This window comes from Orcinus orca, chromosome 3 (assembly GCF_937001465.1).
Source record: "Orcinus orca chromosome 3, mOrcOrc1.1, whole genome shotgun sequence".
NCBI classification, from domain to species: domain Eukaryota; kingdom Metazoa; phylum Chordata; class Mammalia; order Artiodactyla; family Delphinidae; genus Orcinus; species Orcinus orca.
In genome coordinates, this window is record NC_064561.1 from 73292359 (window position 1) to 73307678 (window position 15320).

Genomic DNA, 15320 nt, shown 5'->3' on the forward strand with positions numbered 1-15320 from the left:
GCCCTTATAGAAAGCTATAATAACAATATAAAGCTAAAATAAAAAAATAATTTTAACACGGCTTTAATAAAGTTTTCCTATAGTTTTCTCTATATAAATCTTTACAATGAGTGCTAATAGGAAAAAAAAGTTTAATTTATTCTGTCACTTCATTTCTTCTCTCCCTATCCTATGTCTGGGATGAGCTGATGAGGGACAAGCGGGAATCAAAAAGTGGGCATACACTTGTGCAGCAACACGGATGAACCTAGAGAATATCATACTATGTGAATTTAGTCAGACAGAGAAAGACAAATATTATATGAGATCACTTATACGTGGAATCTAAAAAATAATACAAATGAATTTATTTGCAAAACAGAAACAGATGCAGAAAACAAACTTAGGGCTATCAAAGGGGAAAGGGGAAGGGGAGGGATAAATTAGGAGTATGGGATTAACAGACACAAACTGCTATACATAAAATGAACAACAAGGATTCACTGTATAGCACAGGGAACTATATGCAATATCATGTAACAACCAAAAATGGAAAAGAATCTAAAAAAAATATATATATATATATATATATATATACACACACATGTGTGTATATATGTATATGTTTGTGTGTATGTGTATATATATGTATATATACCTATAGACAGATATATATATCTGAATCACTTTGCTGTATACCTGAAACTAACATTGTATTATAAATCAACTATACTTCAATTAAAAAAAAAAAAGTGGGCATACAGCAAGAGGTCAAATATGTTAGAATGTTCTACCAATTTGAATATGCGGCTACAATACTGTTGAGAATAGCAAGAATTTCTCCTAAGAGTAACTGAAAAGCACACTTCCATCAATGCTTTCTTATAAATACTTCTAGGACAGTATCGCAAACAAAGTCAAAAATGAATGAAGGGGGCTTCCCTGGTGGCGCAGTGGTTGAGAGCCCATCTGCCAATGCAGGGGACACGGGTTCGAGCTCTGGTCCGGGAGGATCACACATGCTGCGGAGCAACTAAGCCCATGTGCCACAACTACTGAGCCTGTGCTCTAGAGCCTGCGTGCCACAACTCCTGAGGCCTGGGCGCCTAGAGCCCATGCTCTGCAGCAAGAGAAGCCACTGTAATGAGAGGCCCATGCACCGCAGCAGGGAGTAGCCCCCACTCACCACAACCAGAGAAGGCCCGCACACAGCAAAGAAGACCCAACGCAGCCATAAATAAATAAATAAATAAAAATTAATGAATAATTACCTCCATGGCATCCTGGTCATTCTCCATTAGCTCACCTTTCTTCTTATCAGAATCTACGACTGCTTTTTTGGTTGTGACAACAGTGACAACTTTTGTGACTGTTGGCCCAGACTTCTAAAAAAAGAATATAAAACGTAAAGTTGAAACACAAATTATACACCAAATGAAACACAATGATAACTGTCACAATTTATAATTTGAATTAACTTAGTTGTTAGTGACAACCTAATGAAAAAACAAAAAGTGGTCTGCTTTCTCCTTACTGACTTGCTTGGATTTAAAAATGTAGGTACTTCCCTGGTGGTCCAGTGGTTAAGAATCTGCCTTCCAATGCAGGGGATGTGGGTTTGATCCCTGGTCGGGGAACTAAGATCCCACATGCCGCAACTACTGAGCCCGCACGCCACAACTAGAGAAGCCCACAACGCCGCAACTAGAGAAGCCCACACGCCGCAACGAAGATCCTGCATGCCGCAACTAAGACCCGATGCAACCAAATAAATATTTAAAAAAAATTTTTTTAAATGTAATACAATTGCATTATATTTTGTAACACATTAATAATATAGGTAATGCAGTATATAATATATAATTTTATATAATATTATGTAATATAATTTATTTTAAAAATACTACTAAATGGTACTTTTCACTCATTCAACAAGCCAAATACTATTCTGGGACCTTAGGATAAATCAATAAACAAGACAGGTACGGTAAAGATCACTGCTCTTGGGACGGTTTTAGAAGAAGGAATAAACACAACAAAAAATTAATTTATATACTTTTTCAAAAGGTAATAAATGCTATTAAGAAAAAGAAAAACTAGAGTAAAGAGGATCAGGAGCATAAAAGATGGGAGTGCTGGAGAAGGACCTATTCAGGGCTTACTGAAGAGGACCTACTGAAGAGGACCTACTGAGAAGGCAACAAGTAAGAAAAAATACTAAACAAAGATGATGGCAGTTAACAGTGACTTCTAAAAGAACACTTGCAGTTAAAATTCACGAGTATCTCTGCTATTTAGAAAAGCATTGACACTTCTGAGATGGGGAAGGAAACAAAATCATTAACTTTATAAAGCCATGCATGTCAGCAGTAGGTCAATGCACCAATGAATTCAAGTTACCCAATTAGGAATGTAAATCTTTAAAAATAGGAGAAAATTCCATACCTTTTCATTTCCCCCACCACCTTTCACACTTCTCATATTAAACTTTTTTACTTCCTCTTTCACTTCTTCCATGTAAGCATCTAATGGATCTAACTCCTCACCCTCCATTTCATTTCCTTCCTTTTCAGCCTCTGCAGGATCATCTTCATCATCTAAAATATCAGAATACACTTTCTTTGAATTTGTGTTTCAAAAGGAAATACTTCACAATGAGACCACACCCCCCCCCCCAATTAAAGCCTTTTCTCTTACTACCCAAACACCTTCCTTACCAATTAACACAGGCACAACGCAGTTCAAATACTCACACTGGCAAGGTTTTAAATCCAGCAGGTATTAGTTTTGAATAATACTAATAAAAGAAATAAATTATAAATTATTAAACTGAAAAGAGGAAGAAAGACTAATATGTCTAAAAAATGGATCTCCAGTATTGTTTTACAACTACACTAGCAGAAGCAGAACTAAAAACTCTGTCTGCTAAAATGGTATGTTTATTTCTTGCAATTATCTTTCTTTAAATGACACAAAGAAAAAATAATAGCACATTCTTAATTAAAGACAATCTAATGTTTTTTACATAACTAAGATATCATCACCACTTAAAGGTATAATCCATTCATCTATTTAGTTCAACTTTCACAGAAAATGAAAAATTCACAGGAATTTTCACAGAAAATGGAGCAAAATTCCCTTTTCCTATAATATCTCACACTCTTCCACTTTACTAAAATCTTAAACATCAATATCAGATGTGGAGGGGAAATGTTTCTCTTATAATTTATGAAAAAATCAGAGGGACTTGAAAACATGCCCTTAACTTACCCTCATTACTAACATTGGAAGTAAAAAGTTAAAGAGCTATTTACTGACTATGCCCATAAGCACCTAACTCTCCACTCTAAGGTAAAATCAGTGATCCTTACCAAACACTACTATACAATTTTAAAATTTAATGTAAACATTAAAAGGGGCATTTAAAAATCTCAAAATGAAACTAGTGATTCTACTTCTAGGTATATACCCGAAAGAACTGAAAGTTGGGACTCAGATACTTGCACACCAATTCTCACAGAAGCATTATTCACAATACCCAAAAGACGGAAACTTATATATGCAGCAACAGATGAACAGGTAAACAAAATGCAGTATATATGTACCATGTAATACTATCCAGCCTTAAAAACGAAGGAAATTCTGAGACATGCTACAACATGGATGAAACTTGAAGACACTTTGCTAAGTGAAATAAGCCAGATACAAAAAGACAAATATTGTATGATTCCACTTATATGAGGTACCTAAAATAGGCAATTCACAGAATCAGAAAGTGGATTTGAAGTTACCAGAAATGGGGGGGAGGGGGACAGGATGGAGAATTATTGTTGAATGAGATACAGAGTTTTTGTTTAGTTCTGGAAATGGACAGTGGTGAAGGTTGCACAAATGTGCTTAATTGTCACTGAATTGTACACTTAAAAATGGTTAAAATAGTAAACATTATGTATGTTTTTCCACAATAAAAATGGCCTATTACTCATAATTCTAGAATATTCTACATGAATTGTTATATAGTCTATTAGTCTAACAAATCAATATACCATCATCATCTTCTAAACTCCACTTTTTCCCTTGTTTCATCTCTTCAATTTCCTTTTTCAGTTCCCCTATGTTTTCCATGGCCTTTTTACGTTGTTCTTCCCGCCATTTCTCTACCCTTTCTTTTCGCTTTCTCATTTCTTCTTCTAGCTTATTCTGGTCAAAGTTCTTAGGGGAAAAAAAAGAGAAATAGAGAGAGGGAAATAAGGATCAACAATTTTACTCCAAGTGACATTCCAGATAACTTCTCCAAAGTATAAAAAAAGGAAAAATAGATGTACACAAAACTCCTGAAAATAGATATACACAAAACTCCTAAATTTAGACAGATTTAGATCATACATCTTTTAAATATATTCAGGAATAAACTAGCAAAATGAAATCACAATAAAAAGCATCTTCAACTAAGAAAGCAGACACACTTCAAACACCATAAATTAATCTCATTTTAGTTACAAGCAATATGCACACATGAATTCAATTTCTCCCTCTAAGTGGAAACTAAATGAACTAGCAAGCAAAGTTCCCTAGTTATTAGTTATTCTCAACTTTAAATCCTCCAACCTCCTCCAAGACTGCCTCCATGAAAACCAATTTTCTATTACAAATTACTGAGTAAATGAAAGCTATTTATCAACATGATTAAGAAGTTTTGATCTTTTAGCCTTTAGGTCTAGGTTTCCTAGGAACAGCCATTCTAAACCCTGTATCAAGATTATTAATAATACTCTTAAAAGGAGAGAGCAAATCATTTGCACAGTCATAATCAGGGACTTAAAGATTAAGCATTATAGAAATCAAAATTTTAGACACGCTACCTTACGGGTAGTTATGGAAATACACATGTATAAAAGTCAAAGAAAATATTAATAAATGATAATGATGATGGCATTTTGGGCACCTAGGATTACAGAGAATTATTTCTGACTTTCCAAGTATTTTATAATACAGTTATATTATGTTTGTATTAACATAATAAGTTTATTTCTTAAACAAACAAAAAGCTTTGATCCTGAATTTATATCCTTTATAATTCCATCCTCTCTGAAGATGAGCCCCAGAAAGCTTATGTGTTTTTCTCAAGATCACCCACTCATTCAAGACTAGTAGAAACTAGATCAGAAACCAGACTCCCAGACTTCTTGTGTTATACCTTTTCTTAGATACACTGCTCAGAAAGCAGGTCCCTTAAAAAAAAAAAACACTAAACAAATAGAACTCAAAAAAAAAAAGAAAAAAAAGTGAAGCTATAATATATTCTAAAATGGGCAAAAGATATGACTAGGCATTCTAAGAAAAGTGCAAATAGTAAATAAACTTAAAATACCTTATTTAATTATTAGTTTACATTATGTTCATAGCACTTAAAAATATTTACTCATATTTAAAGATATGCAACTCAAAATAACAAGAAACCAACTACACTGGCAAAAATTAAATTTTGAAATATCCATGTTAGCAAGAATGTGAAGAAACAGACATTTTCATATGTCTAAAATCGTAAAACTTATACAACTTTTTTGGAGAGCAATTTGATACTATTCATCAAAATGTTAAATGTATACAGCCAGCCCTCTGTCTGTGAGTCCACATCCTCAGAATTCAACAAACTGTGGATCAAAAGTATTCAGGAAAAAAAATTCCAGAAAGTTCCAAAAATCAAAACTTGAATTTGCCCCATGCTGGCAACTGTTCACATAGCATTTACATTATGTTTACAACTATTCACACAGCATTTACGCCATATTAGGTATCATAAGTAATCTAGAGATGACAATGTATGCGGGGAGGATATGTGTAAGTTATACTACATCATTTTATATAAGGGACTTGAACATCTGAAGATTTTGGTATCTGCAGGGGTCCTATAACCAATGCCCCTAGGATACTAAGGGAAAGCTATATATATATATATATACCCACTGACAAAGTCATTTATTTTACTGATACCAATTTACCCTATACTATATTCACAAAACACATGTGTACAAGGATTAATATATCATTGTTTATAACTACCGACTGGAGACAGCCTAAATATCCATCTACTTTTTTTCAACAAAACACTATGCAGGCATTACAAACAACAAGCTCTACCTCTGTATGCAGCTACAGAAAGATACCCAATATATAACAAATGAAAACAGAAAGGCATTCTACTTCTTAAGTTAGATAGTTCGTATACTGCTATTTATTACTCTTAAGACCTTACATATTGATAAAATAATTCATAATTTAAAAGTGACAAAAAGCAAGGCATAGAATAGTGCATATAGTATGATCACATTTTGCACATAAAATTAGATAATTTGTATAGATATGCAACTTTTTTCTGAAAAATTTTCTCATGGGACAACTATTATTTTACCTGTTTATTTTACAAATCTATTATCATCTACTTAAAAATAAAACACACAGCATTAAAAAACAAGAATTTGTCACTACAGGAACAAATTTGATATTATACGATTACTTATGTTAGTAAACATACACCGGCATCCTTTTCTTTTTCATCCTCTTTGTCATCTTTGTCTTTTTTCTTCTCTTTAGAACTTTCCCCACTATCTGTTTTCTCTTTGGACCTAGACCTACCAAAAAAGAGAGAGACAGAGAGGGACATCATCTATTTGTTTTTGGAAACATTAATTTTAGAATACTTAGACTTGTATTTTACTTTTTATGTAAGAAATAAACTTCCAAGAGTCAACTGAATTTTTATATACCATTAATAAACACTTTGGAAATAAAATGAAGAATTAATCCCATGAAACTAACTGCAAATATTATTAGATATCTGAAAATTGACCAAAGGAAAACTGGACACAGCATATAAAAATAATTACAAAATTTAAATAACAAAATTAAAATTTAATAAATGGAGAAATACACGAAGACATTAACAGTCTACAAGACAACTGATATATGTAATAATATTTAAAATCCCAACAGGCGGGGCTTCCCTGGTGGCGCAGTGGTTGAGAGTCCGCCTGCTGACGCAGGGGACACAGGTTCATGCCCCGATCCAGGAAGATCCCACATGCCGCGCAGCGGCTGGGCCCGTGAGCCACGGCCGCTGAGCCTGCGCGTCCGGAGCCTGTGCTCCGCAACGGGAGACGCCACAGCAGTGAGAGGCCTGCATACCGCAAAAAAAAAAAAAATCCCAATAGGCTTGCATTTTGACCCTACTTAGGGCATCTAATAATGAATAAAATCCCTTAATTGTAATGTAATCAAATTAGTTGACCTTTTTCCCTCCTTTATGATTGGTGCTATTTAAAGCATCTTAGAAATTTTTCCAACTTTGATGAAGATACTCTAGAGGTAAAGAAGATATTCTCTAGTACAAACTCCTAAAAAGTTTATAGCTTTGCCATCTAATTTGGTTTTTAATCTGTTTGGAAATGCTTTTTGCGCACAGAATGAGGTAGCCAGTCCTATTTTATTAAGGAGAGCAAATGTCCCTAACACCATTTATTGGAAAATCTTTTTCCTACTATTTACAATGTCACCACTGTCATTTATCAAATGACCTTATATGCGTGGATCTGATTCTGAGTTCTTTATATGGTTCCAGTGATCTACTTGTCTATCCTTACAATAAAGCAACACTCATAATTTCTATAACTTTATGACAAGTCTTGATACCTGGTAGTGCAAGCCCTCATAACTTGTTCTTCAAAAGTGTTTATGCCCTTTGCATTCCTAATTTTATAATCAGCTTATCAAATACTTTTCTATTCATGTCTGCTAAGAACTTTTAAACATCCATGTATGTTGAAGTTAATAAGATGCTTTTCCTGAATCTACTTAGATAACCAAGACTTTTCTCCTTGAATCTTATTAATGTAGAGGATCATACTGATTGATTTTCCAAAGTTAAACCAACCTTCCATTCCTGGAATAAATCCAACTAGTTTATGATTGTATTATCTTTTTTATATATTGTTAAAAGCAGCATGCTAATCCTTTATGTTTAGACTGAGTATAGCCTATAATCTTTTTTCACACTGCCCTTGTCAGGTCTTCCTCATTAATTTTATGAATGTTATAAACATTTTATGAATGTTTCTTCTTTCTTAAGTCTTTGTTCCTCAAAAGTATCATTACAGAGTAAAAAGACAAACCAGAGTAATATATCTGCCCCTCACATAAATGACAAAAAACAACTATCCAGAATATTTAAAAACAAAACCCCCCTATAAATCAAGTTTTAACGACAGAAAACAACCCAATAGGAAAATGAGCAAAACATTTAAACATGTACTTTAGAAAAAAGGAAATCTGAATGACCAAGAAACATATGAAAAAGTGTTCAACTTCATTAGTAATCAAGGAAATGCAAATTAAAACCATAATGATATTGCTATTACATGTCTAACAAATAAACAAAAATCAAAAGGACTGACAATACCTAATACTGGCAAGGGTATGGAGGGATACAATTCTCATATACTGCTGGAAGTATAATTAGTACAAACTCCTTGGAAAGCATTTCAGATTACTTAGTTAAAATGAAGCTATGTTTATTCTATGACCATGTAACTTCACTCCTATATATATATACCCAAGGGAAACTCATACTCATGTATACTAGGATATATATACAAAAATGTTCATAATAGCCCCAAAGTTAAAACAACCCAAACATCCATCTCAGTAGAATGGATAAATAAATAGTGGTATATTTATACCACAGAATAGTGTTCAGCAATAAAAATAAACTACTGTTATGAGCAACACAGATAACTCTTGATGTTGAGCAAAAACGCAAAAGAAGACAAGACTCATTCATGTAAAGTTAAAAAACATATAAATCTAGACTATTCTTTTTCCAGTTATACACACAGGTGGTAAAACTATAAGGAAACAACTAGGACACAAATTACTAGCACAAAAGTCAGGAGTGGGTTTTTTTTGTGTGTACGCGGGCCTCTCACTGTTGTGGCCTCTCCCGTTGCGGAGCACAGGCTCCAGGCACGCAGGCTCAGCGGCCATGGCTCACGGGCCCAGCCACTCCGCGGCATGTGGGATCTTCCCGGACCGGGGCACGAACCCATGTCCCCTGCATTGGCAGGCGGACTCTCAACCACTGTGCCATCAGGGAAGTCCCCAGGAGTGTTTTTATATAGGGAAGGAGGGAGCTGGGTTAGGGAAGGGACATGGAGGGCTTCCGGGGGTACAGAAAATGTTCTATTTCTTGACTTTGGTGGCAGTTACATGGATCTTGCTTTATAATTATTTAATAAGCTGCATGTTTATATTTCACTCATTTCTCTGAATTTATATTTTAAAATTTAAAATAATCCCAATGGGCATTATTACACTGACCTTAAAATAAAAGTAAAATTTATAAAGTAAAATAAATGACATGGAAAAAATCCTCATTAACTAATATGGAGAAAACAGAGCAAACACAACAAATCCATACATCCCATGACACCACTTTAGAAACAATAATGGCAAAGAACAAACCACTAACAAGAGAAGCAAAAAGAGTAAATGTATTATGTCTAATAGACATAAATAATATCTCAAAATTGAATGGTACTGACATCTTAAGGAAACAGGTACATTTAACTTACAAAAGCAAAGTTCATCCATTATGAATAGCAAATCAGCAATACACACCATGAGTAAAAAAGTTATTTGTCAATCAACATTGGAAATGCCAAGAAAATAATTTCGAAGGAAAAAACATAGTTCCCACAAAGATGTATATAAAATGCATTTCTGGGGGCTTCCCTGGTGGCGCAGTGGTTGAGAACCTGCCTGCCAATGCAGGGGACACGGGTTCGAGCCCTGGTCTGGGAAGATCCCACATGCCGCGGAGCAACTAGGCCTGTGAGCCACAACTACTGAGCCTGTGCGTCTGGAGCTTGTGCTCCGCAACAAGAGAGGCCACGACAGTGAGAGGCCCACGCACCGCGATGAAGAGTGGCCTCCGCTCGCCGCAACTAGAGAAAGCCCTCTCACAGAAACGAAGACCCAACACAGCCAAAAATAAATAACTTAATTAAAAAAAAAAAATGCATTTCTGACCATTAATAGCAGATATTAAATAAAAGAACAATGCATTATGAGTGTTAAAACTAATAGAATCTAGCATTTTCTAAAAGCATTACAAGCTTTATAACCTATTGAAATAATTCAGCTAACAGCTCACGGCAGCAGCCAAATTCAGTATTTATAAAGATTTTTTTAAAAAACTGTAAGGAAGAGAGACAGTTCCCAACCTACCTATTCTCAGCTTTCTTGCTTTTATTGCCAGGACTGGAGGATCGGGATCTCCGGCCCCGGCTTCTACTCCTCGAACGTCTCCTGTCTCGACTTCGAGATCTTCTTCGCTCTCGACTTCGATCTCTCTCTCTACTTCTGGAACGCCTGAAAGGGGACACTTCATTTATTCTATGACCAAGTGGAACGTCTACTTCAGACCATGGTTCTGCCTCACGTTGAAAGAAGCTTCTTAATTATTACCATTATTAAAAACAGATTTCAATTAACTATCACATCAGCTAAACAGGGAACAAGTAAAGCCAGTCCTTACAAGTGGTCAATGAAATAAATGATACTAATTTCAAAACGATGTTTGTTGAAAAACAGAGGAAATATGTAACAAGAGCTGTTTGAAATTTATGACCTATAGCAGAAAATCTAAATTTCAAAGACAGCTGAAACCTAAGTATAAGGATGGGCAGAATGGGGCTGTGGAAAGATCACAGATATGAAAATTAGGAGACAAGAATTTCTACCCTGGTACTACTAATTAGTGACATACATAGGGCAGATCAACTCTCTGGGTCTCAGTTTCCTCATCTGTAAAATATGGAGACTTCCCCAAATAATCTCAAAATCCTTCTTGCTCTAAAATCTTGTGATTCTTTCACACCAAAAAGTCAAAGACCAAATCTTTAACGACCAATTTCACTTAACAAGTACTTGACTGAATTGTATGAAACTGTTCCTGGTACCACATAATATAAAATTGAATAAGTTAGTGTTATCCACATTGTTACGAGTGAATATTTTCCCTAAGTACCAGGTGACACTTTTGCAATCTCTCCTTCCAATGTCTGAAAAAGATAAAGTCAAAGTTCTTTCTGTGATCAGTTCACAGCACCTGTATAACCTTGTCTTCTTTCCCATTTTAATGAGAAATCTTTTTTTGGTGTGGGAAGATTACTTTTCTTTAGAGACTGTTTTCTACCTCTAGAAGTTATGGTTGCTTGGGTGGTACCATGGAATATTTAATCAAGTTTAAAAAAATTAGGATGTTCTTTGGTTAAATCTAAAAAAGTTCTTTAAAATAGTTTCAAACAGAGTATGGAGATGGCTCTGCCCTGTTTCCTTCTGTCAGCTCTAGCAGTTGCTCTGAAGACAGGGGTCAGCTTTCTTGGGACAGGATTAGACTAGAACCCCCCTGATGGCATATTACATTAGCTTTTACTTCACTGTTTGAAAATGACAGTGGAAAGGGGAAAAAAAAATACTGTTTGAAAGTTCTTGTTCTAGGCAAATCACTTCTGTACCTCATCAAACAAGCTGGGGTAAAAGCAGAGGGCCTGCAAAGGGGCCACTAAATTCTAGTCCAAAATTTTTGAAGAAGCCTGATTTAGCTGAGAAGGTCCAATTTATCAAGAGTCCTGTGGAGATTAATGTCTTACCTCAGACGCTTCCTGTCTCTTGACCGAGATCTTCTTTTATCCCTGCTACGAGACCTCTCTCTCCTTCTATCTCTATCCCTGCTTCTAGACCTTCTGTCATCTCCACGTTTACTTCTTTTGTCTGAGGGTGAGCGACTTCTAGATCGACTTCCAGAGCGTCCCCGTGATGCTGATCGCTTCCGATAGTGGCTAGATTATTAAGTTAAAGATTAAGCTTAGCAAACACAGCTTCTATTACATTTTATTTATTTTATTATTTTCTAAAAAAAATCTCAGCAGATAAATTAAACATTGAAAGGACTTCTTATACGTAAACTTTTTTAAAAGTAGGGGGAAAGAATGAACTCTTCTGCTACAGCATACTGTCCTGAAAAAGAAGGAAGGACAGTAAGCCAAAGAGACCAAGTTCCTGCCTTTGGGCCTCAAGCAGCTTGCATTCTGGTAAAGGAAGAGAGGACAGGCAAGTAAAGAAATAAGTATACAATATGTATTTGGTGGTACGGAGAAAAACCGATGAAAGTAAAGGAAAAAGAGAGACAGTGGGAGGTAGGAAGTTTGCTCCTTTACACCAGGTGATTAGAGAAGGCCTCACTAATAAAGTGCCATTTCAGAGGTTTGAAGGAAGTAAAGGAAGGAACCATGGAGATATGTGAGGGAGAAACTTTCCAGGCAAAAGGCACAGTAAGTGCAAAGACCCTGAAGAGGAACCTTGATTGGTGTGTTTACGGAACAGCAAGGAACCAGATGTGGTTGGAGTTGAATGAGTGAGAGAAAGTGTCATGAGATGAGGTCAGAGGTACAGCATGGTAGCCAAATGTGGAGAGTCTTATAGGCCATTATAAGGACTTTCTCTTTTACTTTGAGAAAAGATGAGAAACTATTGGAAGATTTTAAGCAGAGGCGTGACATAACCTCCCTACTATTTTTAAAGCATTACTCTGGCTGCTGAGGGGAGAACAAACCAAAGAAAGGCAAGGACAGAAGCAGGGAAAACAGGTAGAATGCTACAGCAATCGTCCAAGTAAGAGACAGCGTTCACTTGGATCAGAATGTCTCGTGTAGAATTGTTGAGAGGTGTCAAACTCTGGATATTTTAATGACTAATTAAATGTCAAGTGCAACAGCAAATCTAGTACACAAGCCAGGCAAGGCAGAGAAGTGGGGGAGAAGGCCGAAGAGATAGAAAGGACCTTCTTGGGAAGGGCCCTGAAGGCTGTGCTGATGAGTCTCACTTCATCTTGAAAGCAGTAAGAACCAACAGACATGAAAGCAAGGAAATGACATAATCTTATGTTAATTTCAGAAGTGTCACTCTGGCTGCAGTGTGGAATCAACTGGGAGCGCAAGATCAGAGGAAGGTAACTTGAGGCAGGTGTAGCAGTCTGAGTAATAAATGATTAGGGCCTGAATTAATTCAGGGAGAGCAGGAATGGTGACTGGGTGCAGTATCTAATTAGATGTAGGCAGCAAGAGAGAAGAATCAGTCAAATAAATATCACTTCCAGGTTTCCGGTCTGGGTGGCCAGATGAACAGCAATGCTTTCACAGAGATTTAAAAGACCTTTACACGAATTTTCTGTAGTTATGGAAATACTCTTTATCCAGGTGATGGTTACACGGTTCATATATGAGCTAAATTTCACCAGCTCTACCCTTAAGCGTTGACCGTTTCCCTGAATATTAATTATACCTCAGTAAACTACTATTACCTTACTTACTTATTATTTATATCCTAGATACAAATGATCTTTCAGTCACAGCTAAACATTAAGCAAATACGCACATTGAAGATAAAAATCTCAAGGTCCCAAACCAGGTAACAATCTGAAATGTTGAAGAGATATCAGAGTTCTAATAAAACCTCCCAGTTCTCAGTTTAAAAAGGATAAAAAACACATAACAAAGAAATTTTAAATCTATGTGCGAAATAAATGCCCATGCAACAAGCATTTACTGTAGTCCAAAACAAACCTAGTCACGTAGTATTGAAGGCGATGTAAAAATGTTTGGCCACACGCTCCTTTCAATTAAGAAAATACCACACGCGCACAAAAAACTAAAGTAGAGAGCGACAGGGGCCAAAGAAATGTTGCAAACGCGAAGTGTTGAGAAATTCAACTAAGGTCGCTATTGACTAAGGCGATACGGGTAAGCTCCGCGGAAATGGCGGGATGTAGTTGACGTCCCGGAGGTGTGTTCCCGCTCCAAGGGCTCGAACCTGCCGATGGCCGTGTAAGGGAACCCTGTGCCCGCCGCCAACCCAAGCACACCCACTGCCTCAGCCGAGGTCCCCCAGCCCCTCTAGTAGCCGCGGGCAGCGCTGGCCGCACGTGGGGTCGCACCGGGCCAGGCCCGGCCCCGCGGCCACCTCGATCCCGCCTGAGGAAGGGACTCGCCCGCTCGCCCGCCCAGCGCGCCGCCTCACCGTGACTCCCGGCCCATGCCGCAGGCCGCGGGAAAGCGGCGCCCTTCGGGATCACGCGCAGGAGAACCGGACAAAGTAGGAGGCCGCACAACCCTCAGCACGCCGGGCGAGGAACAGCACTAACAAGCTGCAGCAGCCACAGCGGTAGCCACCATCCGAACGCGGCCAACGAAAACAGGACGTGCTGGCGCCAGCGGCAGGAGGAAGGAAAAAGCGGGCCGGAAGCGGCTATCGTTCCACAGCGTCCCCTCTCGTCTGGAGGCCGCACAGTGCCGGCTGCGCCTGAAGAGGTTGCCTCGGCCGGGTTTTCCCTGCACAGCCGCGGAAGCCCCCGCGCCTTGGTGCGGTAGAGGGTGGTGCCTCGGACGCCATGCAAGCCCTGGGAGGGTCTTTCCTACAGGGGGCACTGAAACGCCATAAGCAACCCCGAGCTGCCCCAGGAAGTGTACTGACATCTAAGCGATGCTACAAACATCTCCATTCACTCTCATCATTTCTACGTGCATTCATTTAAACATATTGTTACGTGTCAGGCATGTTCTACCTTCCAACGAGCTTTCAATCGCGTGGCAGACATAGGCATTAACAAAAACACGAGCAGATGTAATATAACAGAAAAGAGATTCTACCATAGGAAAGGGGTTCAGAAAAAGAGTTCCCTAAGGAAGTGACCTTTGAGGTATGATTTGAAGACTGAATAGGAGTTAACTTGGTGAAGAGGACGAAGAGCTAAAAATACGTTACACAAGATTATGGTTCTCAACACTGCCTGCGCTTGGGAGCTTAAAAATACATATACGGATGCGTGTGTTCCATTCTGATACTCCAATCTGATTGGTCTGGAGTGCTTCCAGTGCACTGGGAATTTTAAAGCTTCCCAGGTGATTCTGAAGTACAGTCCGGTCAAGGCGAAGAACGACTCGCCTAGTGGAACTTACGCTGCAATGTTGTTTTAGCAGAAAGCTGTAAAGGCGTTGGGGACAGGCTCTCACTTACTTTACGTGCTTCTGTACTATTTTATGTTCTTACACATACAGATGATAGAAAAGTTCCATATTTTGACTGTGGCAGTCATTGCATGGATGTTTGTCAAGATTCATTGAACTGTATGCTTTATTTTTATTTTACTGTTATTTTTTTGGGCCGTGCCCCACAGCCTGCAGGATCTTAGTTCCCCAACCCGGGGCCCCTGCAGTGGAAGCGTGGAG

General features: G+C 37.7%; 1 protein-coding gene across 4 annotated transcripts in view; it reads right to left on the bottom strand.

The window, feature by feature from the left end:
- The window catches only part of DDX46 (DEAD-box helicase 46), a 67308-nt gene extending 53009 nt beyond the window's left edge, over window positions 1-14299 (bottom strand). For all 4 annotated transcript variants that reach the window (XR_007476667.1, XR_007476666.1, XM_033409865.2 and 1 more), the window contains exons 1-7: window positions 14113-14299; window positions 11688-11876; window positions 10261-10404; window positions 6515-6611; window positions 4026-4191; window positions 2425-2576; window positions 1251-1364 (exon numbers count right to left, since the gene is read on the bottom strand). Coding sequence is in view for 2 of the 4 variants with exons in the window: in XM_033409865.2 (XP_033265756.1) it covers window positions 1251-1364; window positions 2425-2576; window positions 4026-4191; window positions 6515-6611; window positions 10261-10404; window positions 11688-11876; window positions 14113-14129 (879 nt within the window). In the remaining 2 variants the exon portion in view is untranslated. The remainder of the gene's footprint in view (window positions 1-1250; window positions 1365-2424; window positions 2577-4025; window positions 4192-6514; window positions 6612-10260; window positions 10405-11687; window positions 11877-14112) is intronic.
- Between the last annotated feature and the right edge of the window lie 1021 nt (window positions 14300-15320).